A 21030-nucleotide genomic window follows, 5' to 3' on the forward strand; every position below is an offset into this window, starting at 1 on the left:
TGTGGTGTGTATGTACGTACATACATTTTAGATAGTTCACAAAGTTGTGTAGCCATAAATTCTAAATTAATATTGGGCATAATTAGGTGTCAAGCTGGTTCAACAAAGAAAGCACATGGGGACACTTCCCCAAAGCTTTGTCTTAACAAAAAGAAAAAAAAAATCCAAACAATTAATAACTTTGCTCAAAATCTATCTAATGCATATAAACACATTCAGAAACTTTCACTTATACACACTTCACCAAAGAAAAAAAATAACAAAAACATCTCAATGTGGATCATTTAATGAATAACAAAATCCATTTTAGTATTTTTTTTTTTTAGAAAAGAAAATCTACATTGAATAAAAACTTTGATATCTTAGCAAATAAATAAATCATTCTTAATTAATGGTTGGCATGCTTCATCAATCAGCTATAATAAAAACCCAAAACATAAGATAATGAGATCAAAAGTGTGTACTAATTAAAAAAAAAAAAAGTGTGTACTAATTAAAGTCCGTCAATTAATGAATTTTATACATAATTAACGACGACGTTTTAAGTCTATAATTAGGACACTATTTTACCTTTTTAATATATATATACGAAGCAAAAAAAAGATAAACCAATGAAAAAAATAGGAAATGAAGAAAAAAAAAGATAAATGGGAAAATAAATTAAAAAAAAAAAAAAAAGCATTTTTCATCGTTCCGTCAGAGTGCGAGAAGAAATTAGAATCAAGAAACCGACGTCTCTTCTCTTCTCTTCTCTCTCCCTCACCTCCTCTTTCTTCTCTTCTCTTTTTCTTTGGATCTCTCTCTTCTTTCTCTCTCTCCCTCCCTGATTAAACCTCTAAAATCAGGTAATCATCACGTTAATCGGATTCTCTTAGCTTTTCTTTCAAAAGTATATTTCCCAGTTTCTCTTTTGGTCCTGGGAAATTTTTTTTATTTGGTGAGTTTTTTGATAATTGTGTTATCATCATCAAGTTTATCTCAAGAAAATGCATTGTTCTTGGTCAGTTTTGTTTTAATGAATTTGTAATCTCTTTTGATCATTCGTTGATTTTGGTTTATCTTTGCAGGGAGTTTCTTTTTTTTCGTTGGTTTCGGAATTCTCAGGAAATCTTTAGCAACTCTTTGTGTCTTTTGCTGCTGTTTGCTCTCTCGCAATCTTAATGTTCTCAAGGTTAGAACTTTGTTCTTTGCTCATGATTCTAGTTAGGCATGGTGGGCTAGTTTCCTATTTTTGTTTTTGTAAGAAAGTTATGATCTTTTTTTGCATTGTTATTGTTTTGTGAATGTGGTTATTGATTTCTGCAGCTAAAGTTTTAGTCTTTTTGTTTTTTTCCATTTGATTTTGTTGGATAAATGATAATTGAAAATGCACTAATGCTGCATTAGTAATGCAATCCTCCGAGAATACGGTTTCTGAGGCTGAATCAAAGGAGATTCATGTGTTTTGTATGCTATGGTTTCGTTGTTACTTATTTCCCAAATTAAGCAGTTTACATGTGCATATGACAATGTGATGGCTTTAGTGTTTTAAGTATCAGTTTGAGATTGTAATACTGTTGCATTGGTGTGTCACCATATGGTTTTTGATGTTTCTATGAATACAAAAACCCTATCAGAGGGCTTCTGCAGCAAGCGAAATGGGACAAAGAAATAGGACTATTGATTTAGAAATGGAGCAGCAACAATCTCAAGCTTCTCTCCAACCAGAACCTTGCATCCTTTTAGGCAGCTTTCCACAACAACCGGATATTAATAATATCCCTGCAATGGTTGCAAATGTTCCTAATTTAGAACCTCATTCTCTTCAAGACCCAGCTTATGACAACTCAGCGATGTTCTACGGGCTTCCTCAGTACCATCATCATCCTCATCAGCGTGCTCCAACGAATTTCTATGTTCCCTATGTGGCATTTCAGGCTCCTCCGGGTCAGTTACCATCTTCAAGCAATCACGGTGTAGTTGGTGTAAGTCCTGATCATGAATACGAAAGAAATGCTCATTTTATGGATCACACAAGAGGAACGTATAAACGAAAGAACGCTGAAGGAATACCGGGACAACCTCAATATTTAAGTACCTTAGCAGCTCCATTCAACACGCCAGAGACAATAGCACCTTTTGGAGGCGCTAGGAACAGACCAGGAGCTGTTACAGTGAACCCTGTTCCTCCTCTTCACGCTCCGAATAACTTCATTCCAGGAAACTATGCAGGTCATCATCCTTTTCCACCTCCTGGCTCAATCTGGTATGATCAGCACCACGGCAGATCTGATGGCTCACCTTCGTTTTGGCCTCACACACCTTACATGCACGGTACCTACTAACACACAATCTCTTTTTAAAGTTTTGAACTTTGTAATCTTATTTACTATCTTTGAATGACCTTTCAGGTAGTAACATTGTCGCTGGTTCCATAGAGTCTAGTAGCAGAAACCCTACAGCATTTATGTATCCTTCACAGTTAAACCCGAGGGACCACTATTATAGTCATCATCACCACCCGGCACCTCCTCCTTTACAAGGCGTGAGAGGCCAGAACGCCACATTATATCCTCACATGGCTTCTTCAGCCTCATACAGAGTTCCTCCTGGTGGTTTTGCTCCTCAGAACACAATGAATAGCGGTCCCCCGGGCTCAGAGATGGGTTCGAGTCATGTGGGTCCGGTTCAACCAACCGGGTTTCGGATATACCAGCATCATCAACGAGATGATTCTGTACCTGTAGCAACTCTTAGACAACACCGTGGAGGAGTTCCTCGGCTTAGAGTGATGCCTGATGATGTAGGTTTCTTGCCTTAATTTGTCTGTCCCATATCTTTCCATTTCCGTCTTGCTCAAGGTTCTGTATCTTTGGTTCTCCTCAATGTGTGTAGGAAGTTGCTCTTTTGGAGTTTGGTGACTTCCTTGGTGGTTCTGGAACTAATCACATTGATCATCATCGAGATATGCGATTGGACATCGAGGAAATGTCTTACGAGGTGAGCCTATCATCACTCTTTACCTTTGTAGTTATCAGAGTTAGGAGCTAAAAGTTGCAGTCTTTTATTATCTTTTCCCTGAGAAGATCTTGGGTTTAGTATGAGCTTGAGAATCCACAATGCAATTTTCTATGATCATATAGTTGATCTGACTTGAAAATCTGGGGTTTGAACAGGACCTTCTTGCGTTGAGTGAGCGAATTGGAACCGTAAACACTGGTTTGCCAGAGGAAGATGTGAAGAATCATTTGAAAATAAGAACATGTTCTGGAATCAACGTTGAAATAGAGTCTTCGTCTCCAAGAACTAAAGATTTAGAAACTGAACCCTGCACAATATGTCAGGTAAAAAATAGCCAACTGACTCTCAAAACTTGTGAATGGCTGCACTGGCTTGGATTTAGAGGGCTAAAGATTCCTCTCAATATATTTCTTTACAGGAAAGCTTCAAGAACGAGGAAAAGATTGCGACTTTGGATTGTGGGCACGAGTATCATGCTGAATGCTTGGAGAAATGGCTGATTGTGAAGAACGTTTGCCCAATCTGTAAATCGGAGGCACTCGTTATGGAGAAGAGTAAGGTATAGGAAGAAGAATGCTATCATCTAATCTTATTGGGTTTATATAAATATATTTATATATAGAAGGAGACTTTTAAAGAAGAGAAGAAAACAGAGTTTGGGTTTGTTTTCAGCTCCAAAAGAATTTTCTGTAAATTTGTACTTTTTTTTCTCTTTCTTTTAAAATATGTGTGAATGGTCAAAAACTGTCATCTTTTAATTGGTTTCTTGGCTACGTGATAATGAAAAGTGTACAGTCTAATTTGTTTATTCTAGGTTCTTTTCCTTAACAGTTATACTTGTCATTTGATTAGGCTTTAATGATCTTATTGCATATTATTTTACAAATTCACACTCAAAACTCAAAATCATGTTTTCTTGTCATGTGTTTCGGCTTTAATGATCTTATCTTGATTAGTAGTTTGCATATTATTTTACAAATTCACACATTCAACACTCAAAAGTGTTACTCAAAATCGATATACATCTTCTATCATGTAAAACTAAAAAAATAATGGGTTCACACACTCAAAATTGTTTGGCAAAAAAATCACACTATTCAAAATTGTAAATCGTGTTCCAGTTCCTTCTGTGCGTGTGTTCCCGCAAGAAGTTGAAAAACTCTCTGTTGTTGCTATTCTTTAACAGTTCGTAAACTTTTGTTACATAACCAAAGTCTCGTCCGTAGATGTGACTTGCACATGCCGCTTTGTAACTCATCATCTCCCAATCTCCTATCAACATACCGTTTTTTATTTCTGTCTCGAGCATTCCTGGGGAGAAATGGCGGTTCAGCCACCACTTAGCCCGAAGAGCCCAGAATGTACTGGTGAACATTTTTGGTGACGGGTTGTATCGAACAGAATATGTTTGTTGGTTCCGTTTATCTCCAGATCTGTCGTCGAGGCATACAGACATTCTGTCTTCATCAAGATTCTCAAAGAAGTGACTGAAGCAAGAGGCTAACTCCTTCCAGATTTCAGGCTCAGGAAACGAAGCTTCTACATGCAATGCTATCATTTCGATTAGTGACTCTCTACTATACTCATCTGCAGGTAATTAAAACAGATGGTATTATTAACAACTTAGAGGCAGGATTCAAGGTCTTAAGGCTAAAAGGTGTCTGATGGATTGATCTTAAGTACCTTCCATGCACATTCCAATAAGCTTCTTAAGGGTAGTTACACAACTAGGATCAATCTTTAAGATATCTTCATAGGATTTTGCAAGAATGTCGCTGTTACGATGAAATTTCTCCATCATTAGGGCCTTAATCCTACAGTTGACCAAAATAACCAAAACCCACTTCAGAAAATCCTTTGTTTCCATATTCTAAATTCCTAAGGCGGGTGCATATACTAGATAAGAGAATGAAATATATATCTTTGTACCTGAAAGGTTTTACGTCATGTACCTTCTTGCACATCTCCTCGACCATTTTCATCGCTTCATCTACATGACCTCCAAATTATTAGAATGTACACGGACCCATGTCCGGAGAGCGGCCAGTTAGGCCGTGAACACATTGAAGAGCAGGCCCGTCCGTACAGGCCCGTCCGTACTATTAGTATATATGAAGGAGAAGAGAGAGTGAGGCCGGTGAGGCCGAGCTGCACAAGGAAGAAGAGAGTGGCCGGTAAGGCTGCTAGTACAAGAAGTGTGGCCGGTAAGGCCATGAGTGGTGTGGGAGCGGCCAGTAAGGCCGTGAGCACAATAAGAGTGGCCAATAAGGCCATGTGGGCCGTGAGAGCAAGGAGAGTGGTCAGCAAGGCCATAAGTGCAATATAAGAAGAACAAAGGCCTTATAAGAAGAAGAAGCCCAAGAAGAAGGAAATATCTCACAAGGAAGGGAAGAAGGATCCAATGGCCATAAGGGAAGGAGATCTAACGGTCACAAGGCATGGAAGGGAAGGAAATCACGTGTGGCTTTGGTTGGGAAGCATAGCGAGTCAACCAAAGACAAGGAGCTGTCCCTTTCATCTCTCCTTTGAATCCCTTGTGTGCCTAACGGCTCTATGCCTTTGTTTTCTCTATATTAAGCTGTAATTCTCTCATATGTAACACATCACAATATTATTCAATAGAAGAGAAACCGATTTCCTCTCTATACTTGTGTTCTTGTTTCATATTAACAATGTAGAGAGTTTAGGATTAGCGGTTAGGGGCTGCCCTTAAGGCAGCCTATTCTCTTCTCAAATCCACCTAAACTCTTCTTATTTACTGCTTTACTTAGCCTAGATTACTGATTCTTAATCCTCCTTCTCCTAAGTACACAAACTCTAAGTGTTGTGATACTAGAAGAGGATAAGTCTCAAACTAGTGCTTCTCCTAGTTAGGATCCGCTTACTCTCTAGTATTTGGGTTCTATCTAGCTTGTTTATGGGGAGTTCATCACAAGTTGATGTTCTCTCCTCCCCCTTGAGAATGAGTTAGTTTGTTGTGGGTAAAGGGGGATTCATTCACCAAGTGTTTGTCTACCCTCTCTTGTGAGCTTTGTCTCATAAATCCCAACATGGTATCAGAGCAGGCTCTGTTCTTGGTGACTCAAACTCGTTCTCAAGTTGGTTCTCTTAGGAGTTAGCTTAATTAAAGTTTTAATCCTAGCCTAGGTGTTAAATCGCTTAGCTTAGTTTCTTTAAAACTTTAATTTTGCTTTTGTTGTTAAATCGATTCTCTAGCAGCTCAATGTTGAGTAAGCTTGGTCTTGGGTCTTTGTAGAGTTCATAGACCAAGTGTGTGAAAGAAATCGATTTTAAAACCTCATCCTTAGGCTTCACCGATTGGGTAAAAGCTTGGGTTTAAATTGAGGTGGTGATGAACCAAGGAGCAAATTGTTCTTGTTCTTGGTAAGGATTCACGTGTTTTTAGGCTTGTATAGAGCCACGAAATCCTTAGGATTTTTCCTAGGATTCTCTTAAGATTTAGTTAATTTTCCTTTAAAGGTTTAATTTTGCTTTTGTTAAATTTCCTTTAAAGTTTAATTACTAAATCACTTCTTCTTCTTCTCAAGGTTGAGAAAGCTTTGTTTCTGGTCATATGGTGTGTCCAGGTTCGAGTTTGAGGAAGAGAGAGACTTTATTTTAGCATGTAGAGCCCGCTTGGTCAAATAGATTCAAGTTGGTCCAAGATGCATTCTTTTAACCGTTGGACAATAGGCTGTTCCAAAGGCTTTTGTTGTTTCTTCTTTGCTTGGGACCACGAAAAACATCTTCTATATGTTATCTTCGTGGATCTAAAGCCTTAATCTCTTGAAGAACACTTGTTTAAGTGATTCTACAAGGAGTTTTGTTGTTAAACCTTTGGAGAAACTAATTTTCCATAAGGTCCATTGTGTTTCAGCCATTAAAGCACCAAAAGAGATTGTCTTCTTGGATGTTCTTGGCTGTCAAAGCTTCTTTCAACTCAAGAAAACAGAGTTAAACTCTGTCCATAAGAACTCTTGAGCAGATTCTCTATTCTACTCTCCATTCATCTTATACTACCGCCAATACTCTCCCTTATACTCTCACTTTCTATTCTCCATATATACTCTTATTAATTCTCTAAATTCTCTATTTAATTTCAGTAATATTCTCTATACTCTAATCTCTAACAATCTCTTGTTTAGAATCTGTTCCATTGATTTTTGGTTTCAGTTTCAGCATTGAAGATTGTGTGGAGCTCGCTCACTATCTCAAGGAGAAGAAGTGGCGAGGTTGAAGGCTACAAGATAGCCATGTAAGAGCGCAGCACAATGCCTGGAGTTAGAACCAAGGGCCACCAAGTCTTTGTTAAGCTGGTGGAAGGTGATGAATCAGTCCAAGAGCATGTGTGTTAGTGCCAAGTTGTTGATCGGATGTGCACAATGGTCTTTAGGAAAGGTGATGCACAAGGTTTCAACTGTTGATTGGATGTGCACAAGAACGGTGATGCACAAGGCTTCAACTGAGGTGATGAGGTTTCAGCCCATCATCAAGTAAAGGTTACGGGGGAGATCAAGTGACTTCAGACCGTACCTCACAGATTCTGCTCGGCCACAAGCAAAAGTCTTTACTTAAAGCTCAGCCGAAGCGTCTCAAAGATCGACTCGGACGAAACCCTTCCACTGCGATTCGGCTTCCGCGTTCTTCATTAAAGTTCGAGACCACAGAGTCATCTTGCCAGTGGAAGTGGAATCATACCAATCCGAGCAGCCGTTCGAAAGTTATGTCCGATTCAGTGGGCATGTGTCAGTCTGACAAATAAAACTGACCGGGTTTAAAACCATGGTTAGAGGAGCGGTCTCAAGGAGGAATTCCAAACCGCAACAGTGATCAACTCTCTCCCTCCTATCCATCAAAACACCATAAAGGCTGTGCTCTAAACTCTTCTCTATTTTAATTCATAAATTCATTACCTTAGCTTCATTACTAGTCTTTAGTCTTTAATATGTTCTCTTAAATTGTCACACTTTTAGAAATTTTCTTTGATATTCCTCATAGCAAACACTTATTCTTTTCTTCTTTATCACTTGTTTAAGGGGTAAAGGAGACTATGAGAGCCTCAAAGAAATTCTAAAGGCGCAAGGATGGAGATCATAAGGAATGTGCTAAAGGCAAGGTGGGCTAAGGAGTAGGAGCGGTTCAAATCATGAAGAGAAGGGAGCTAGTTCTTTGCAAACCAAGGTCAAGGGACATCATGGATAGTGGAGTCTATACTCTTTTTCCCTTAACAAAGTTTTATCCCAAGAGGTTTTCTTTGTTGAGGTTTTTAATGAGGTAGATGACACTAGTCCACCCTTGATCTTTGGTCCCCATGGTGTCCCACCGATCAAGCGTGCGGGGTAGTATTAGAATGTACCAAGGAGGAGAGAGGAGAGGCCGGTAAGGCCGAGCCTTGGAAGAAGAGAAGAAAGGCCGGAAAGGCCATGTAAAGGCCGGTAAGGCCATGTCCGTGTCCGTGAGCGACCATGTACCGTGTCCGGTACCATGTACCGTGTCCGTGAACGGACCCATGTCCGGTGAGCGGCCAGTTAGGCCGTGAACACGATGAAGAGAAGGCCCGTCCGTACAGGCCCGTCCGTACAGGCCCGTCCGTACAGGCCCGTCCGTACAGGCCCGTCCGTACGATGAAGAGAAGGCCCGTCCGTACGATGAAGAGAAGGCCCGTCCGTACGGTCTCGGCCCTTAGGCCTGCGCTCGGTCCAGTAGATAGAGAGGCCGAGTTTGAGAGGAGGAAAACGAGGCCTTACAAGGGAGAGGCCCATAAAGAAGAAGAAAGGAAATCCCACAAGGAAGGGAAGAAGGATCCAATGGCCACAAGGGAAGGAGATCTAACGGTCACAAGGCATGGAAGGGAAGGAGATCACGTGTAGCTTTGGTTGGGAAGCATAGCGAGTCAACCAAAGACAAGGAGCTGTCCCTTTCATCTCTCCTTTGAATCCCTTGTGTGCCTAACGGCTCTATGCCTTTGTTTTCTCTATATTAAGCTGTAATTCTCTCATATGTAACACATCACAATATTATTCAATAGAAGAGAAACCGATTTCCTCTCTATACTTGTGTTCTTGTTTCATATTAACAATGTAGAGAGTTTAGGATTAGCGGTTAGGGGCTGCCCTTAAGGCAGCCTATTCTCTTCTCAAATCCACCTAAACTCTTCTTATTTACTGCTTTACTTAGCCTAGATTACTGATTCTTAATCCTCCTTCTCCTAAGTACACAAACTCTAAGTGTTGTGATACTAGAAGAGGATAAGTCTCAAACTAGTGCTTCTCCTAGTTAGGATCCGCTTACTCTCTAGTATTTGGGTTCTATCTAGCTTGTTTATGGGGAGTTCATCACAAGTTGATGTTCTCTCCTCCCCCTTGAGAATGAGTTAGTTTGTTGTGGGTAAAGGGGGATTCATTCACCAAGTGTTTGTCTACCCTCTCTTGTGAGCTTTGTCTCATAAATCCCAACACAAATAACAGAAGCTAGAAAAGGAAAAAAACAAACACCTAATTAGTGCGAGACATTCCAGCTTTAAGGGATGAACATGAGGACATTATGAGACACGTAGGCAAATATAGTTTAATCAGTTTTTACATGTACAAGTGGATGTAATGCAGCCAAAGATACATGAGGCGGGGACTGAAGAGTTTGCCGCATATATTTGACAGCTTCCTTATAATAAGTATCATTGACAATCTTTATGTAGCAATCAGGATCTTCTGGCGGTTTTAAGGGAAGCAACCATGGATCCATGTCGCCTAACATTGAAAAAACGAAGCCATAGATTCAACAAAAGTGGTTATGGATTATAGCGTAATGCAAAAAAGAAATTATCAGTACTAACCAAGAATATTAATAACGGTGGGATCAAATTCAGCTCCATCTCGCAAAGAGCCTTCGTTTTCTTCAGAGTTTGCATAGAGTTGTGGTGAAGTGGTAACATGCGGAGTACTCTTTACTTTTACCTTGGTATCCATTTTTGTTCCTGAGTCACTAATGGACAAATGGGAATCTTTTTTACAATACATGACGGAAGTCTCTGAATCGTTTCTAGCAGAAACCTCAGACGCCGCAGAGCAAACCGACTCATCCCTACCTGAACCCTCAACCAGACTACCAGATCTTGTTTCCGACATATTGGATACGCTTTCGTTGTCATCTACCTCTTCAGGCTGTAACTCCTTCAAAAATTTACTACACCACATTTTGTAGAATGTGATTCCTATAAAAAGATTGGCCCGTGGAAGCATTCCGAAATCACGGTTCTGCATCAAACTACCAAAAGATAAAACAGAGTTCAATATTAACCCAAGCAGAAACGTATCAGATAAAGATTGTAAACATAAAAACTATCAACATACACAATTACAAGATAACATGTGCACTGAAACTATCAAAATGCAAACTATAGAAACCTCAACATCCGATTAAAAACTAGTTCAAGAAGATATCAAATCATACCTGATTGCAGCACTATTGGCATCAGTGTTCATATCATGCTCAATAAAATGACAAATCTGCTCGTACCAAACCAAGAGCCTCTCCTGTCCAAATGACCAAGTAACTCAATGTTATCCTCGAGCCTTAGACTAATATATCCACAATCAAGTAAACGAATTACAAATCTAAAAAAGGAACCTCTTTATGTTGTTTACCAATCTGCCCAATCCAAGTATCATATATTCTTCCAATCTCATCGGCTTTGTTTTTTTTAGTATCCGAGTGATTCACAATTTGTATATGAGCCTGCCAAAAACAAAAGAAGAAACAATAAGAACCATTTCATCATATAAAGACAAAACCTTTAGAAACTCAAAAGGACCTCGTATTTAAGACGGTTCATCTTCGGACAAGGATCTTTAATAGTGCCTTTCATCAGAACGGAAAGCACACGACTTGCATCACTCCAGTTTCTCCTACGAAGTAGCTCACGAAGGATCCCTGGTAATCTATTGAGATACTCGCTTCTACTTGCTTTTGGTCCAAGGCTCAGAAGATAAGATGGTTTCGCCCTACAGAGATGAACTCTCTTGAACTTTTGTTTATCTGAGACGATAGAGTCAACAATATCTGAGCTTCTCACACGACGACGCTTAATAGCTTTAATGTCTTCAAACTTATTATCAGATTTCTCTTCGGCTTCTACCATTGCCCTTATCCCCAAAAATCTTCGTGTGAATCAAATCAATACCCAGAAGCTTTCTAATTGAGTGAAATCCGAAAAATATAACTGGGAATTGTCGAACCCAGGAGGAGGATGAAGACGAATAGTTGTAAGAGAGGTTTAACAGTCACAAAAGATGATGTTAGGGTTTTGGAAGAATTAGAGAATCCAAAACCCTAATACCATAAGATACCGCCATGGAAACGGAGGGAGGGAGGGAGAGAAGGAAGGAGATGAAAATACCTGGGTTTTTGAGTTTTTGTGATTTCGCTCTTTTTTTATGGGCCTTTGGGCTTTTTAAACTGACTGAAGGCCCAATTGATTAATCTTTATCATACGAATTACCCAAACATGCGTGTTGTTTTTTAGATAATAAAAATTACGTGACGTTTTGGATTCTCACGTTCCGAGGTTTTTGGCGTCACGGAATTACTCAAACGCAGCTCAGCGTCGTGTCGAATTGATTTTTTCCTATTTTATGAACTATGAAGAATTTTGAAAAATGGATTTTTAAATAATTATTGTATTTTTTATGGTATCTATAATGTCGGCAAAATTGACTAATATTTGATTTTTGCCCTTGAGAGTAGCTTGATATTACACGTGTGGCCGCGTAATCAAATCCGGTTATGATGATTAACTAACGAACGTTTCTAAGGTAAACAAGCATACATTTCCCGAATCGCCCTTACCTACTTTGTTTTTATTTTTCAGCCCCTCCTGCTTACTACATTAATATAGTTGAAAATTGACCCCAAAAGTTTTTGAAGTTGGAATTAAGGTCAAACATTTTTTTATTTTTTACTATAAATACTGAAACATATATTGAAAAAAAAAATCACCCCATCATAAATAACCAAAATTTAAAAAAAAAATGTAGACAGATCTACCCCAACTATAATTCGTAATAAATCCGGCTGAATTGATGATAACCTCATCTGTTTTTTTTTTTTGAAATGATATTTTTCTATATTTAAATTTCAATATGCTAAAATTAATTAAATAAATGCTGAACAATTCAATAGTTGAATTTGAGGAAAACCATTAATTGTAGGGAAGTACTATTACTAAATACCCCCAAGACTTTTTATTTTTGTCACATTGTCATCTTCTACTTTTTGAAGTGGACAAATTTTATATTATTACTTAATAACTTACAGTAACAACTATACTTTGGCATCTTTTTTTTTGAGGTGGCCAAAATTTATATTATTAATAAACTTATTACACTAAACAAAGTTCATATAACAAACACATGTACTCCTTAAAATTTGATTAATTATAATTAGCAGGGTAAAATGGTAATTAGACACTAATCACTTCATCTTCCTCCAGCTTCCTTTTTCATCTCTCTGGTAAATCAAATCGCCATCTTTCCCCACAAACTGCCCCACACGATTCTCACACACACATGACACAACTTTATTAGTACTCTCTCTTATTTATTATTTCTCCCCCAACGATATATATACAATACTCATCCACAAAACTCTACTGATTCATCTCTCTCCATGAACGTCCTCTTTTGATTTTACTCTTTTTTTTTGTTTTCTTCTTTCGTAAATCAATCATGAGATTCAGATCTCTCATCTCTCTTCTCTTCCTTCTCATCTTCGCTTCATCCACTTACGCTAGATTCGTCTCTGTGCATCAATCTTCAACCGGTCTTATCTCCGATGGAATCGACGGTGGTGGCGTCGGCTCCGGCTCCGGATCGGTTATCAAGACGGTTGTTTCGGCTGAAGAGGAGAAAGAGGAAGCTTGTGAACAGACCTACGGGTTTATGCCCTGTACCAAGACCGCTCTTGGGAACGTGTTTCTGATTCTTGTTTATGGGTTTCTCATGTTCACTGCTGCTACGTATCTCTCTGCCGGAAGTGAGCTTCTTCTTGAGATCCTTGGCCCTGGAATTGTCGGTGGTTTGTTCCTTCCCATGCTCGGCGCTCTTCCCGACGCTATGCTTATCATGGGTATGTCTCAAATTTTCAAAATTTCGAATTTTTAGATCTTTGAGATTTCATATGCTTCGATCTATGCCTTGTGTGCGAGTTTTGCGGAATTTGAATTTATTTGGGTGAGAAAATGTTAATTTTTTGTTTTGTTTGGCTCTGATTGAGATTTGCCAGGTTCTGGGAATCAAATAGTGAAACCTTATACACTTGTCACCTTGTGCTTTTTAGTCAAAGTCTTAATCTTTTTTTTTGTGAAGTTATTATTGTCTTTGCTCTCTTTCTTCTTGATGGGTCTTTGTCTATTTGTGTGTGTTTCTTTGGTTATAACAATGTCTTTCTTTTGGATTTCATAGTGTCTGGACTTTCTGGAGACGCAGCAACGGCTCAAAGCCAAGTCTCTGTGGGGATGGGTTTGCTCGCTGGCTCAACCGTTATGCTTCTCACTGTTATCTGGGGAACTTGCACTGTGGTTGGCAAGTGTGACCTTCGAGATACTATTGCTGTAAACAATCAAGACACTAAACGCTTTAGTCTTAAAGGTAACCAAAAAATATCTTACAGTTTAAAAAAAAAGTTTAATCTTTGATGAACACACAGAAAGTGAAAATGTAGTCTTTACTTATTGTTGTTTACTCTGTTTGTAGATTCTGGTGTAACTGTTGATGTTTGGACCAGCTATGCTGCAAGGATTATGGCTATATCAGTCATTCCGTTTGTCATTGTCCAGCTTCCGCAGATGTTGGGATCACAATCTGGAAGACACTTGTCTGTGTTGGTTGCTCTAGTTTTATCTGTTCTAATGTTAATCTCTTACTGCGTATATCAGGTAACATCAATTTTCAGGGACAGTAGTTCCAAAAAAGTATCTGTTGTTACTGATGTATTTCTACATCTGTTTGTGAGATAATTATTCATTGTATGATGATATCTAGGTCTTCCAACCGTGGATCCAAAGGAGACGGCTTGCTTTTGCAAAGCACAAGCATGTTATATCAGGAATCCTAAAGCACTTGAAACAGCACTCTTTGGGAAGGCTTCTTGATGATGAAGGTCAGCCTGATGAACATGTTATTAGAAAGTAAGTCATGGTTTCCTTACATATAGAAAGCAACAATTTTTAGACACTTTACTCGGTTTCACCTTGTGCTCATATTTATCTGTTTATTAGGTTGTTTGACACTATTGATGCAAACAAGGACGGACACTTATCAGCGGCTGAACTAAAGGCGCTTATCATTGGGATCAGCTTTGAGGAGATTGATTTTGACAAGGACGATGCTGTGGGAAAACTTCTCCAAGATTTTGACAAGACTCTCGATGAGCAAGTTGATCAAGACGAGTTTGTACGTGGCATTAAACATTGGCTCCTCCAGGCAATGGGGAATTCTGCTCCAGCTGGTCCTGATGCTGGTCCTCGAACAATGAAATTCCTGGACCATTTCCATGTGGTAGAGAGACTGTTGAAACCCTATTTCGATTGAACACACATAGTCAGAAAACGTCTCTAAACTGAATACATTACAATTTAATCTCGTTTTTGACAGCAAACTAAGAGAGAGCATACTCTGTTGGGAGACAACGAAAATGGTGAGAACGAAGAGGAAGGCGGTGAGGTTGCAGACCCAAAATGGATCACTATTAAAGCAGCTCTGCTGCTAATCTTGGGAGCTGCCATTGCAGCTGCATTTGCAGATCCTTTAGTCGACACAGTTAACAACTTCTCTGCAGCCACAGGGATCCCATCTTTCTTCATTTCCTTCATCGCTTTGCCTTTAGCCACCAACTCAAGTGAAGCCGTCTCTGCCATCATCTTCGCTTCCCGCAAAAAGATCAGAACCGCCTCATTAACTTTCTCCGAGGTCCGTAAACCACATTTCTTGTATCTTTCTGCCTCGTTATATACTTCCTAAACTAAAAAACCAGTTTCTTGGTGTTTGTTTATTTGTTTGCAGCTATGTGGAGGAGTGACAATGAACAATATTCTGTGTCTCTCGGTGTTCTTAGCAATCGTCTACCTTAGAGGACTAACATGGAACTTCTCATCAGAAGTGTTGGTGATTCTCATCGTTTGTCTAGTGATGGGCAGTTTCGCGAGTTTCCGCACAACTTATCCTCTTTGGACATGTTTCATAGCTTACTTGCTTTACCCATTCTCCTTGGGTCTGGTTTATATTCTTGATTACTGGTTTGGCTGGTCGTAGAGATGATCGCTGTGTTTAAAAGAGTTTGTTCACATGAGTGAGTTTCTTCTCGCGTGGTTTCTTTTGTTCTCGTTATGTTTATGGATTTGAGAGTGTAAAAACCTAAAAGTTAATTTCTGAGATTTGTCAGTGATTATATATTGAAATAACAGTCTTCTTATAAATCCAATATGATCTTTCTTGTTTACTTGTGGACCTTCTTCTGTTTATCTCCTCTCTGTAACGTAGATTCATGTGTTTTAAAATTGAGGTATTGCTTTAAAATTGAAACATGGGTATATTGTAGTGTCAATTGATTATGGGGTTTTGTTAATTTTTTAAAAATTGAAACATGGGTACTCGTGTTTGTAGTGTCAATTGATTCTGGCTTGATGTCAATTAACCAAACTGGCTTTTGATACTCAAATCTATATTTTGTTGGATTTTTGTAGAATCACATTGTGAGACCGCGGTTTCAGAGACTTGCGGAGAGGTTTAAAATAATTGATTTGGCTACCTATATCATCAAAGTGCACTTATCTTATCGGTTAAGGGTCCTGAGAAAACTTCAAAGTGACAGGATGGGTGATCTTTGGGAATTGACTGTCGGAACTGTGCGAGTGAGGATAAAATACAGAGAAAGATCATATGGTGATTTGTAGGGTCGGTAATAAATATTTAAAATTTCTCAGACGTACCAAACCGACCGTCGGATATGAATGGACTCACGGGACTAGTAAGAGAACGTGAAGCTCATTAAGAAAGGTGGACCCATCATCCACCCATGGACTGAGATTAGACATGGAATCACTAAGAGGTGGCGGTCGGAACATTACACACATTCATTTGAATTATATTTGATATAACTTATCCATATATGATATAAGATTATAAATTTTGAAAATTATCACATACATATAATAAAAGATACTAAAATCTATGATATAAATCATATTTGTTTTTGGTATGAAAATAGCTAAAATTGAAAATTATATAATGTAAAGATGAAAAATACACAATATAAGACAAAAACATTTGGATAACCACAGATAGTTCTGGTACATATAGGTTTTTTTCGGGTTTCCTCACGAAACTTAAAACTCAAAACGGGATTTTTGAATTTGGGTTTTTAGGTTTTTTTGGGGTTTGGGTGGGGCTGGGTTTTTTTACCCATCACATCCCTAGGTATTGAAACCAAGAATAAGTTACTCGTCCATATCTAGAGATTGAACTTTACCAACTTACGATGAACTATTTTGCTGCTCATGTATCAATCTTGTCACTTGTCGCCTCTTCGATTCAATCAATAGCAGAAACTTATATGCAAACGACGATGAAGTAATTGATTTATTTTGTACAAACGTAGAAAGCTATCGTCATGGTCCCGTAGCTCAGTTGGTTAGAGCGTTGGTCTTATGAGCCGAAGGTCGCGGGTTCGAGCCCCGCCGGGACCATATTTCGTTTCTTGTATTTAAACCTTGATGAAATGTGTTATTATATTTTTTATTAATGTAGAAAGTTACCGTCAGGATCCCTAGCTCAGCTGGTTAGCACATAGATGTCTTAGGACTCAAAGCTCGCCAGTTCGAGCCCGCCCTGGATCCTGACTTATATTCAATTTTTTAATATGATCCTAAAATCTCTAATTTTTTTTTTTGGTTCGGTCCTCAATTCCTAAAATCATTAATTTGGCCTGACCAAATTTGGTAAGATAATTGGATCCAAATTTGGGTAGTTTCCAAAACAAACGGAGACAACATCAAAAGGTAACAAATCTTGAAGATTGGTGGGATAAATTAGTTTAAACTTTAAAGCATACAATTAGGTTTTAAGCAATTTGGTAATTATTTCCATCTTTTAAGATTCTTAATCTTGACAAAAAATTTAACAGAGTTATATTATGAAATAGAATGAAGTGAAAAGATCAAACAGCTGTATAAAACCTTGATATCTGACAAGAGATAGAGAAAAAAGGGGGACCATTCTCTAAAGGTGACAACCTTTTTTCCCCAATTTTGGTTACATCCTTTTCATACACTTTGCTATCCTATTCTTGTTATTATTGAGTGAGTCCATCCATGTCTTCTTCAACAATGCCCCTTTAATATCACAAAAATACACCCCAAAATGATAAGAAGTTAATCTTTCACATAAACCAGGTTTTTTTTATCAAGAGCTACATATATATATGAAAATCATATGTGTAATTGAACTAGTAGGTTTAAATTTAAAAGGAAGCAAAAACGAAGAAGATAAGGATAATTTTCCAAATGTAGAAATTGATATAACTTTGAGTAATCAAACATTTGATTTTTAAAAAAAGATTCATGCTTTCTATCTTTTTTTTTTTTCTGGCTACCAATTTATACTTTAGGATGTATAGCCACTACTTCCAATCTCATCTTATCACATCACATGTAAAGTGTTGTTTACTTTATAAAGCTCCATAACATTCATCATCTCCATAAGAATGTATAACCAAAGTTTTCACTTTCAGAGTAGGACAGTGCTCATAACAGTAAAAAAAAAAATCAGTAGCAACCTGATGGTTTCATTAATTCGCAGTCGACAAATTATGGACCAGAATCGCATACCCCTATTATATTGATCATAAAAGAAAGGGACTTGGTTATCTTTCAACTTCCTTCATTTAGACCAACAAGGGTGTCTTCATGTACTAATCTAATGTCCTATATACTCCTATTCCTTTTTTACTTATTAAAGACTACTTTGGTGGATCTCCTACATACACGCTTGTTAAAAATTAAAAAGTTGTATGTGTTATTGACATCTCTTTTGCTCTTTTTTCATAAAAATATTAAAATTCTAGTAAGCTATACATACCAAAATTTGCATCCACGCAGTAAACAAAATTTAAAAATAAACCCATCTTTCTAAATTCGAAATTATAAAATCCAAAAGAAGCAACAACACATGCAAACTCTTGTCTATCGAAAATGACTCTTCATCTATGGGGCCAAAACAAGAGACTTAAGAAAGACAAGAGCAATGATTGTTCCAAATTCCCTTTGCCTGTCAAAGGAAAGTTTTATAACCATAGAGACTGGAAAAAATAAAGCTTCTAATGGAACGCACTAACCAAACAATCTGATGTTACATTGATAGAGCACTGTTCCTCTTTGGGATTGGCAAGCAAAGAAAGAAGAGATATATCTTGAGGAGAGCATCAAATCCACATGGAATAAAGGGCAAAGCTTGAAACCTTTAGCTTCAAGTGGGGTTAAAGGTTTCCAACACACAAGAGCATAAGGAAACGAAAATTAATTTAGAACAAGTTACAACAAACAAGATGTGAAGCTCATGTAGATAGAGCTAAACATCGTTAAACATAGTTGAAGTTACAGAAAGATTTCTAATGGATACAAAGATGAACTCAAATTAACAAATGCTTGAACTTTAGAAGAAGAGAAAAACTCGAAACTGTTGATCAGGTCTGTTTCTCTCTTCTCCTATTCGATATCCGAAACGCACAAGAACCAAACACACATTCCCTATCCCACGCAAAAGCTCCCTGCAACATTAAACAAGAATGCTAGTTAACAAATTTGATGGATATGTGATTGATTACATTGTAAAGAACAAGAGAAACTTCCAACCTGCTGGAATATGAAAAGAAACCAATTGTGTTGCACAATCTTTTGTGTGAGTTTGGTACTTGTGTAACTTTAATGGCGAGAATCAGATGAAGCAGACGACGGTTTGTTGTCACCGCCATGCGCCTCTTCTTGCTCCCCATGAAACCGTGCTGGTATACGAAAACCGGAGAATTCACCACTTGAAGCAAACGCAATGCCTGGAATAGCTGATTGGTGAATCCCCGTAGGAACATGGTAATGATGATGATGATGATGGAGATCGTCAGTGGTCATGGACTGATGATGATGATGATGGTGAGGATCAAACCAAGCACGAATCATGGGTGTGTTGTTAATGGACTGAAGGGGACCCCTCTGAGATAAAAGCTGACTTTGGCTAAAAACTGGCGACGGAGAAGCAAACACATATCCTCCTCCTCCTCCTCCTCCTCCTCCGGTACTTTCGGGGGAGTCAGCTGCTCCGCCGTTGTTCCACGTCACTAGTCTCTGTATCTTTCCAAATTCCGGTGACTGGTGACTCTGTTCCCAGCTTGCCGTTGATGAGTCAAACCCTAACGGATGATTGCTCTGGCTGGAGAACAGAACAGGCTCTGTTTGGTCAGTAAAAGGTGGACCATTTTGGAAAGATTGAAGCGAGAGACGAAGAAGATCTTGGTTTTGTGTATTAGCTCGTGACGGTGGTTGATGATGATGATAGCTCTGTTGCGATGAAGCTACCGGAAAAAACGACTTTATAGTGTCAGCTATCGAATCAGAGTCCATCGACGCCGGGAGAAAACTCGATTCGTTATCTTCTTCTCCGATTTGGTGATGATGATGATGATGCTCTGTTTCTTGATGGTGCTGCGGCGGAGGTTGTGGCGGCGGCGGAGAAACTAAAGTTTTGGTTTTTCTTGGTTTAGCGTTGGCGGCGTGTTGACGAAGAGCATCGGCAGGGTTCCAAGGAGGAAGCTCAGCGAGATCATCAATGGCGGATTTAGCTTTCTTGATAAGCCAATCAACGGCTTTGCTCGGTCGATCAAAACCAAGTCTGTCTTGAACATCGTAGAATTGAATCGCCGTCGGAGCAGAGAGTCTCACGCGCCGGTCACGTGGTCCTTTCGCTGTACAGACTTTGCTGTGTCTGTCTTTTCTCCCTGTTGACCGAACAATGTGACCTCCTTGCACCTCAACGATCTCGCCGCAACCACCACCATCGTTCTCCGTCGGCGACGCCGTAAACGCTGATTGCTGGCTGTGTCTCATCGGCGGCGACGGAGAATCTAGTAAATGGTGGTTAGCCGCCGCCGTTGATGGAGCATATTGTTGAAACTCAAGGTCGTTGATGGTCGTAGTGGTTGGGTTATGACAGCGGCGGCGGAGACGGCGGTCGTTAACCGCCGAGGAATCCAGAGTCGTTCTGTTTTTTTTTTCTTTGTCTTTTTTTTCAATTCAACATTTTGCTTCTCCCAAACAGAAACCCTAAACTCGCCCACCAAATCAACAGTTACTTAAGAGACGAGGAAGAAGACGTAATCGAATATGTAGACTAACCCATAACTGAAAGTTTGATTCTTTGGTCTAAAGGTTTGTTTTTTTTTTGTTGTTGTAAAGTTTGGTGACTCTGTTTTCTGAGAATTGAAGAAGAAGGAGACCAAACAAAACAGATAAGCAAAGCAAAAGAGAGAAGAAAGAGATGTTGTGCAAATTGACTAATCGAGGAGAGAACCCAAGAAAGTAAACTTTTCTTTCTTTTTTTTGTTTCCGGGAAAATTTACAGTAACGGTTAAAAAAAAAGGAAAAAATGAAGTGACTACTTTGGGGTTTGGGAAGGAGTGTGTCTGGTCATAAAAAGTGAGAGCTCTCTCTCTCTCTCATCATCATTCATCATCACCTGTGCTTTTCTCCTTTCTCTTTTTTCATTGTTTTGAAATGTGTACTATAAAGATTATGTTCCGGGGATCCTGGTATTAGATATTTGTTACCCTGGATATTGTGGACAATTTGGAAAGATAGGAATAAAAAAGTTTTTCAAGGAATTGAGGCGGAGCCATCTGATATTATCAATCAGGCAACAACCGATAAACTTTTGTGGGAGGAGGCAAAGTCCTTCTCGGGGAACTTTTTAACCCCCCAGCCGGCTCCGGAGG

The 21030-nt window shown here is 38.8% G+C and overlaps 5 protein-coding genes and 1 non-coding gene across 7 annotated transcripts; 3 read left to right on the top strand and 3 right to left on the bottom strand.

Annotated features, from left to right (window-relative positions):
- LOC104758663 (probable E3 ubiquitin-protein ligase HIP1) lies at positions 699 to 3808 on the top strand. 2 transcript variants are annotated; one of them, XM_010481568.2, is made up of 7 exons: positions 699 to 845; positions 1068 to 1171; positions 1617 to 2313; positions 2391 to 2782; positions 2875 to 2979; positions 3156 to 3323; positions 3419 to 3808. In XM_010481568.2, exons 3-7 carry the CDS (start codon positions 1638 to 1640, stop codon positions 3563 to 3565), a joined length of 1488 nt encoding a protein of 495 aa, XP_010479870.1. In that variant the 5' UTR covers positions 699 to 845; positions 1068 to 1171; positions 1617 to 1637; the 3' UTR covers positions 3566 to 3808. The 2 variants fall into 2 exon arrangements, with proteins under 2 accessions (XP_010479870.1, XP_010479871.1); XM_010481569.2 differs by lacking the exon at positions 699 to 845 and adding an exon at positions 852 to 937.
- Positions 3980 to 5001, bottom strand: LOC109124426. Its single transcript, XM_010481570.1, has 3 exons — positions 4930 to 5001; positions 4684 to 4814; positions 3980 to 4587 (listed from the first exon to the last, which is right to left on the bottom strand). Exons 1-3 carry the CDS (start codon positions 4980 to 4982, stop codon positions 4094 to 4096), a joined length of 678 nt encoding a protein of 225 aa, XP_010479872.1. The 5' UTR covers positions 4983 to 5001; the 3' UTR covers positions 3980 to 4093.
- On the bottom strand, positions 8855 to 11395 carry LOC104758666. Its single transcript, XM_010481571.2, has 6 exons — positions 10811 to 11395; positions 10627 to 10734; positions 10450 to 10532; positions 9833 to 10263; positions 9583 to 9746; positions 8855 to 9470 (listed from the first exon to the last, which is right to left on the bottom strand). Exons 1-6 carry the CDS (start codon positions 11135 to 11137, stop codon positions 9336 to 9338), a joined length of 1248 nt encoding a protein of 415 aa, XP_010479873.1. The 5' UTR covers positions 11138 to 11395; the 3' UTR covers positions 8855 to 9335.
- LOC104758667 lies at positions 12537 to 15490 on the top strand. Its single transcript, XM_010481572.2, has 7 exons — positions 12537 to 13122; positions 13458 to 13643; positions 13749 to 13930; positions 14037 to 14182; positions 14273 to 14552; positions 14649 to 14963; positions 15057 to 15490. Exons 1-7 carry the CDS (start codon positions 12723 to 12725, stop codon positions 15303 to 15305), a joined length of 1758 nt encoding a protein of 585 aa, XP_010479874.1. The 5' UTR covers positions 12537 to 12722; the 3' UTR covers positions 15306 to 15490.
- Positions 16665 to 16738, top strand: TRNAI-UAU. The gene has a single exon. It is a non-coding gene; the product is annotated as a tRNA-Ile (tRNA).
- Positions 18521 to 20695, bottom strand: LOC104758668 (transcription factor TCP3-like). The gene is made up of 2 exons (XM_010481573.2): positions 18902 to 20695; positions 18521 to 18816 (listed from the first exon to the last, which is right to left on the bottom strand). The coding sequence occupies exon 1, from the start codon at positions 20144 to 20146 to the stop codon at positions 18971 to 18973; it is 1176 nt and encodes a 391-aa protein (XP_010479875.1). The 5' UTR covers positions 20147 to 20695; the 3' UTR covers positions 18521 to 18816; positions 18902 to 18970.

Source organism: Camelina sativa, chromosome 17 (genome assembly GCF_000633955.1).
Source record: "Camelina sativa cultivar DH55 chromosome 17, Cs, whole genome shotgun sequence".
NCBI classification, from domain to species: Eukaryota; Viridiplantae; Streptophyta; class Magnoliopsida; order Brassicales; family Brassicaceae; genus Camelina; species Camelina sativa.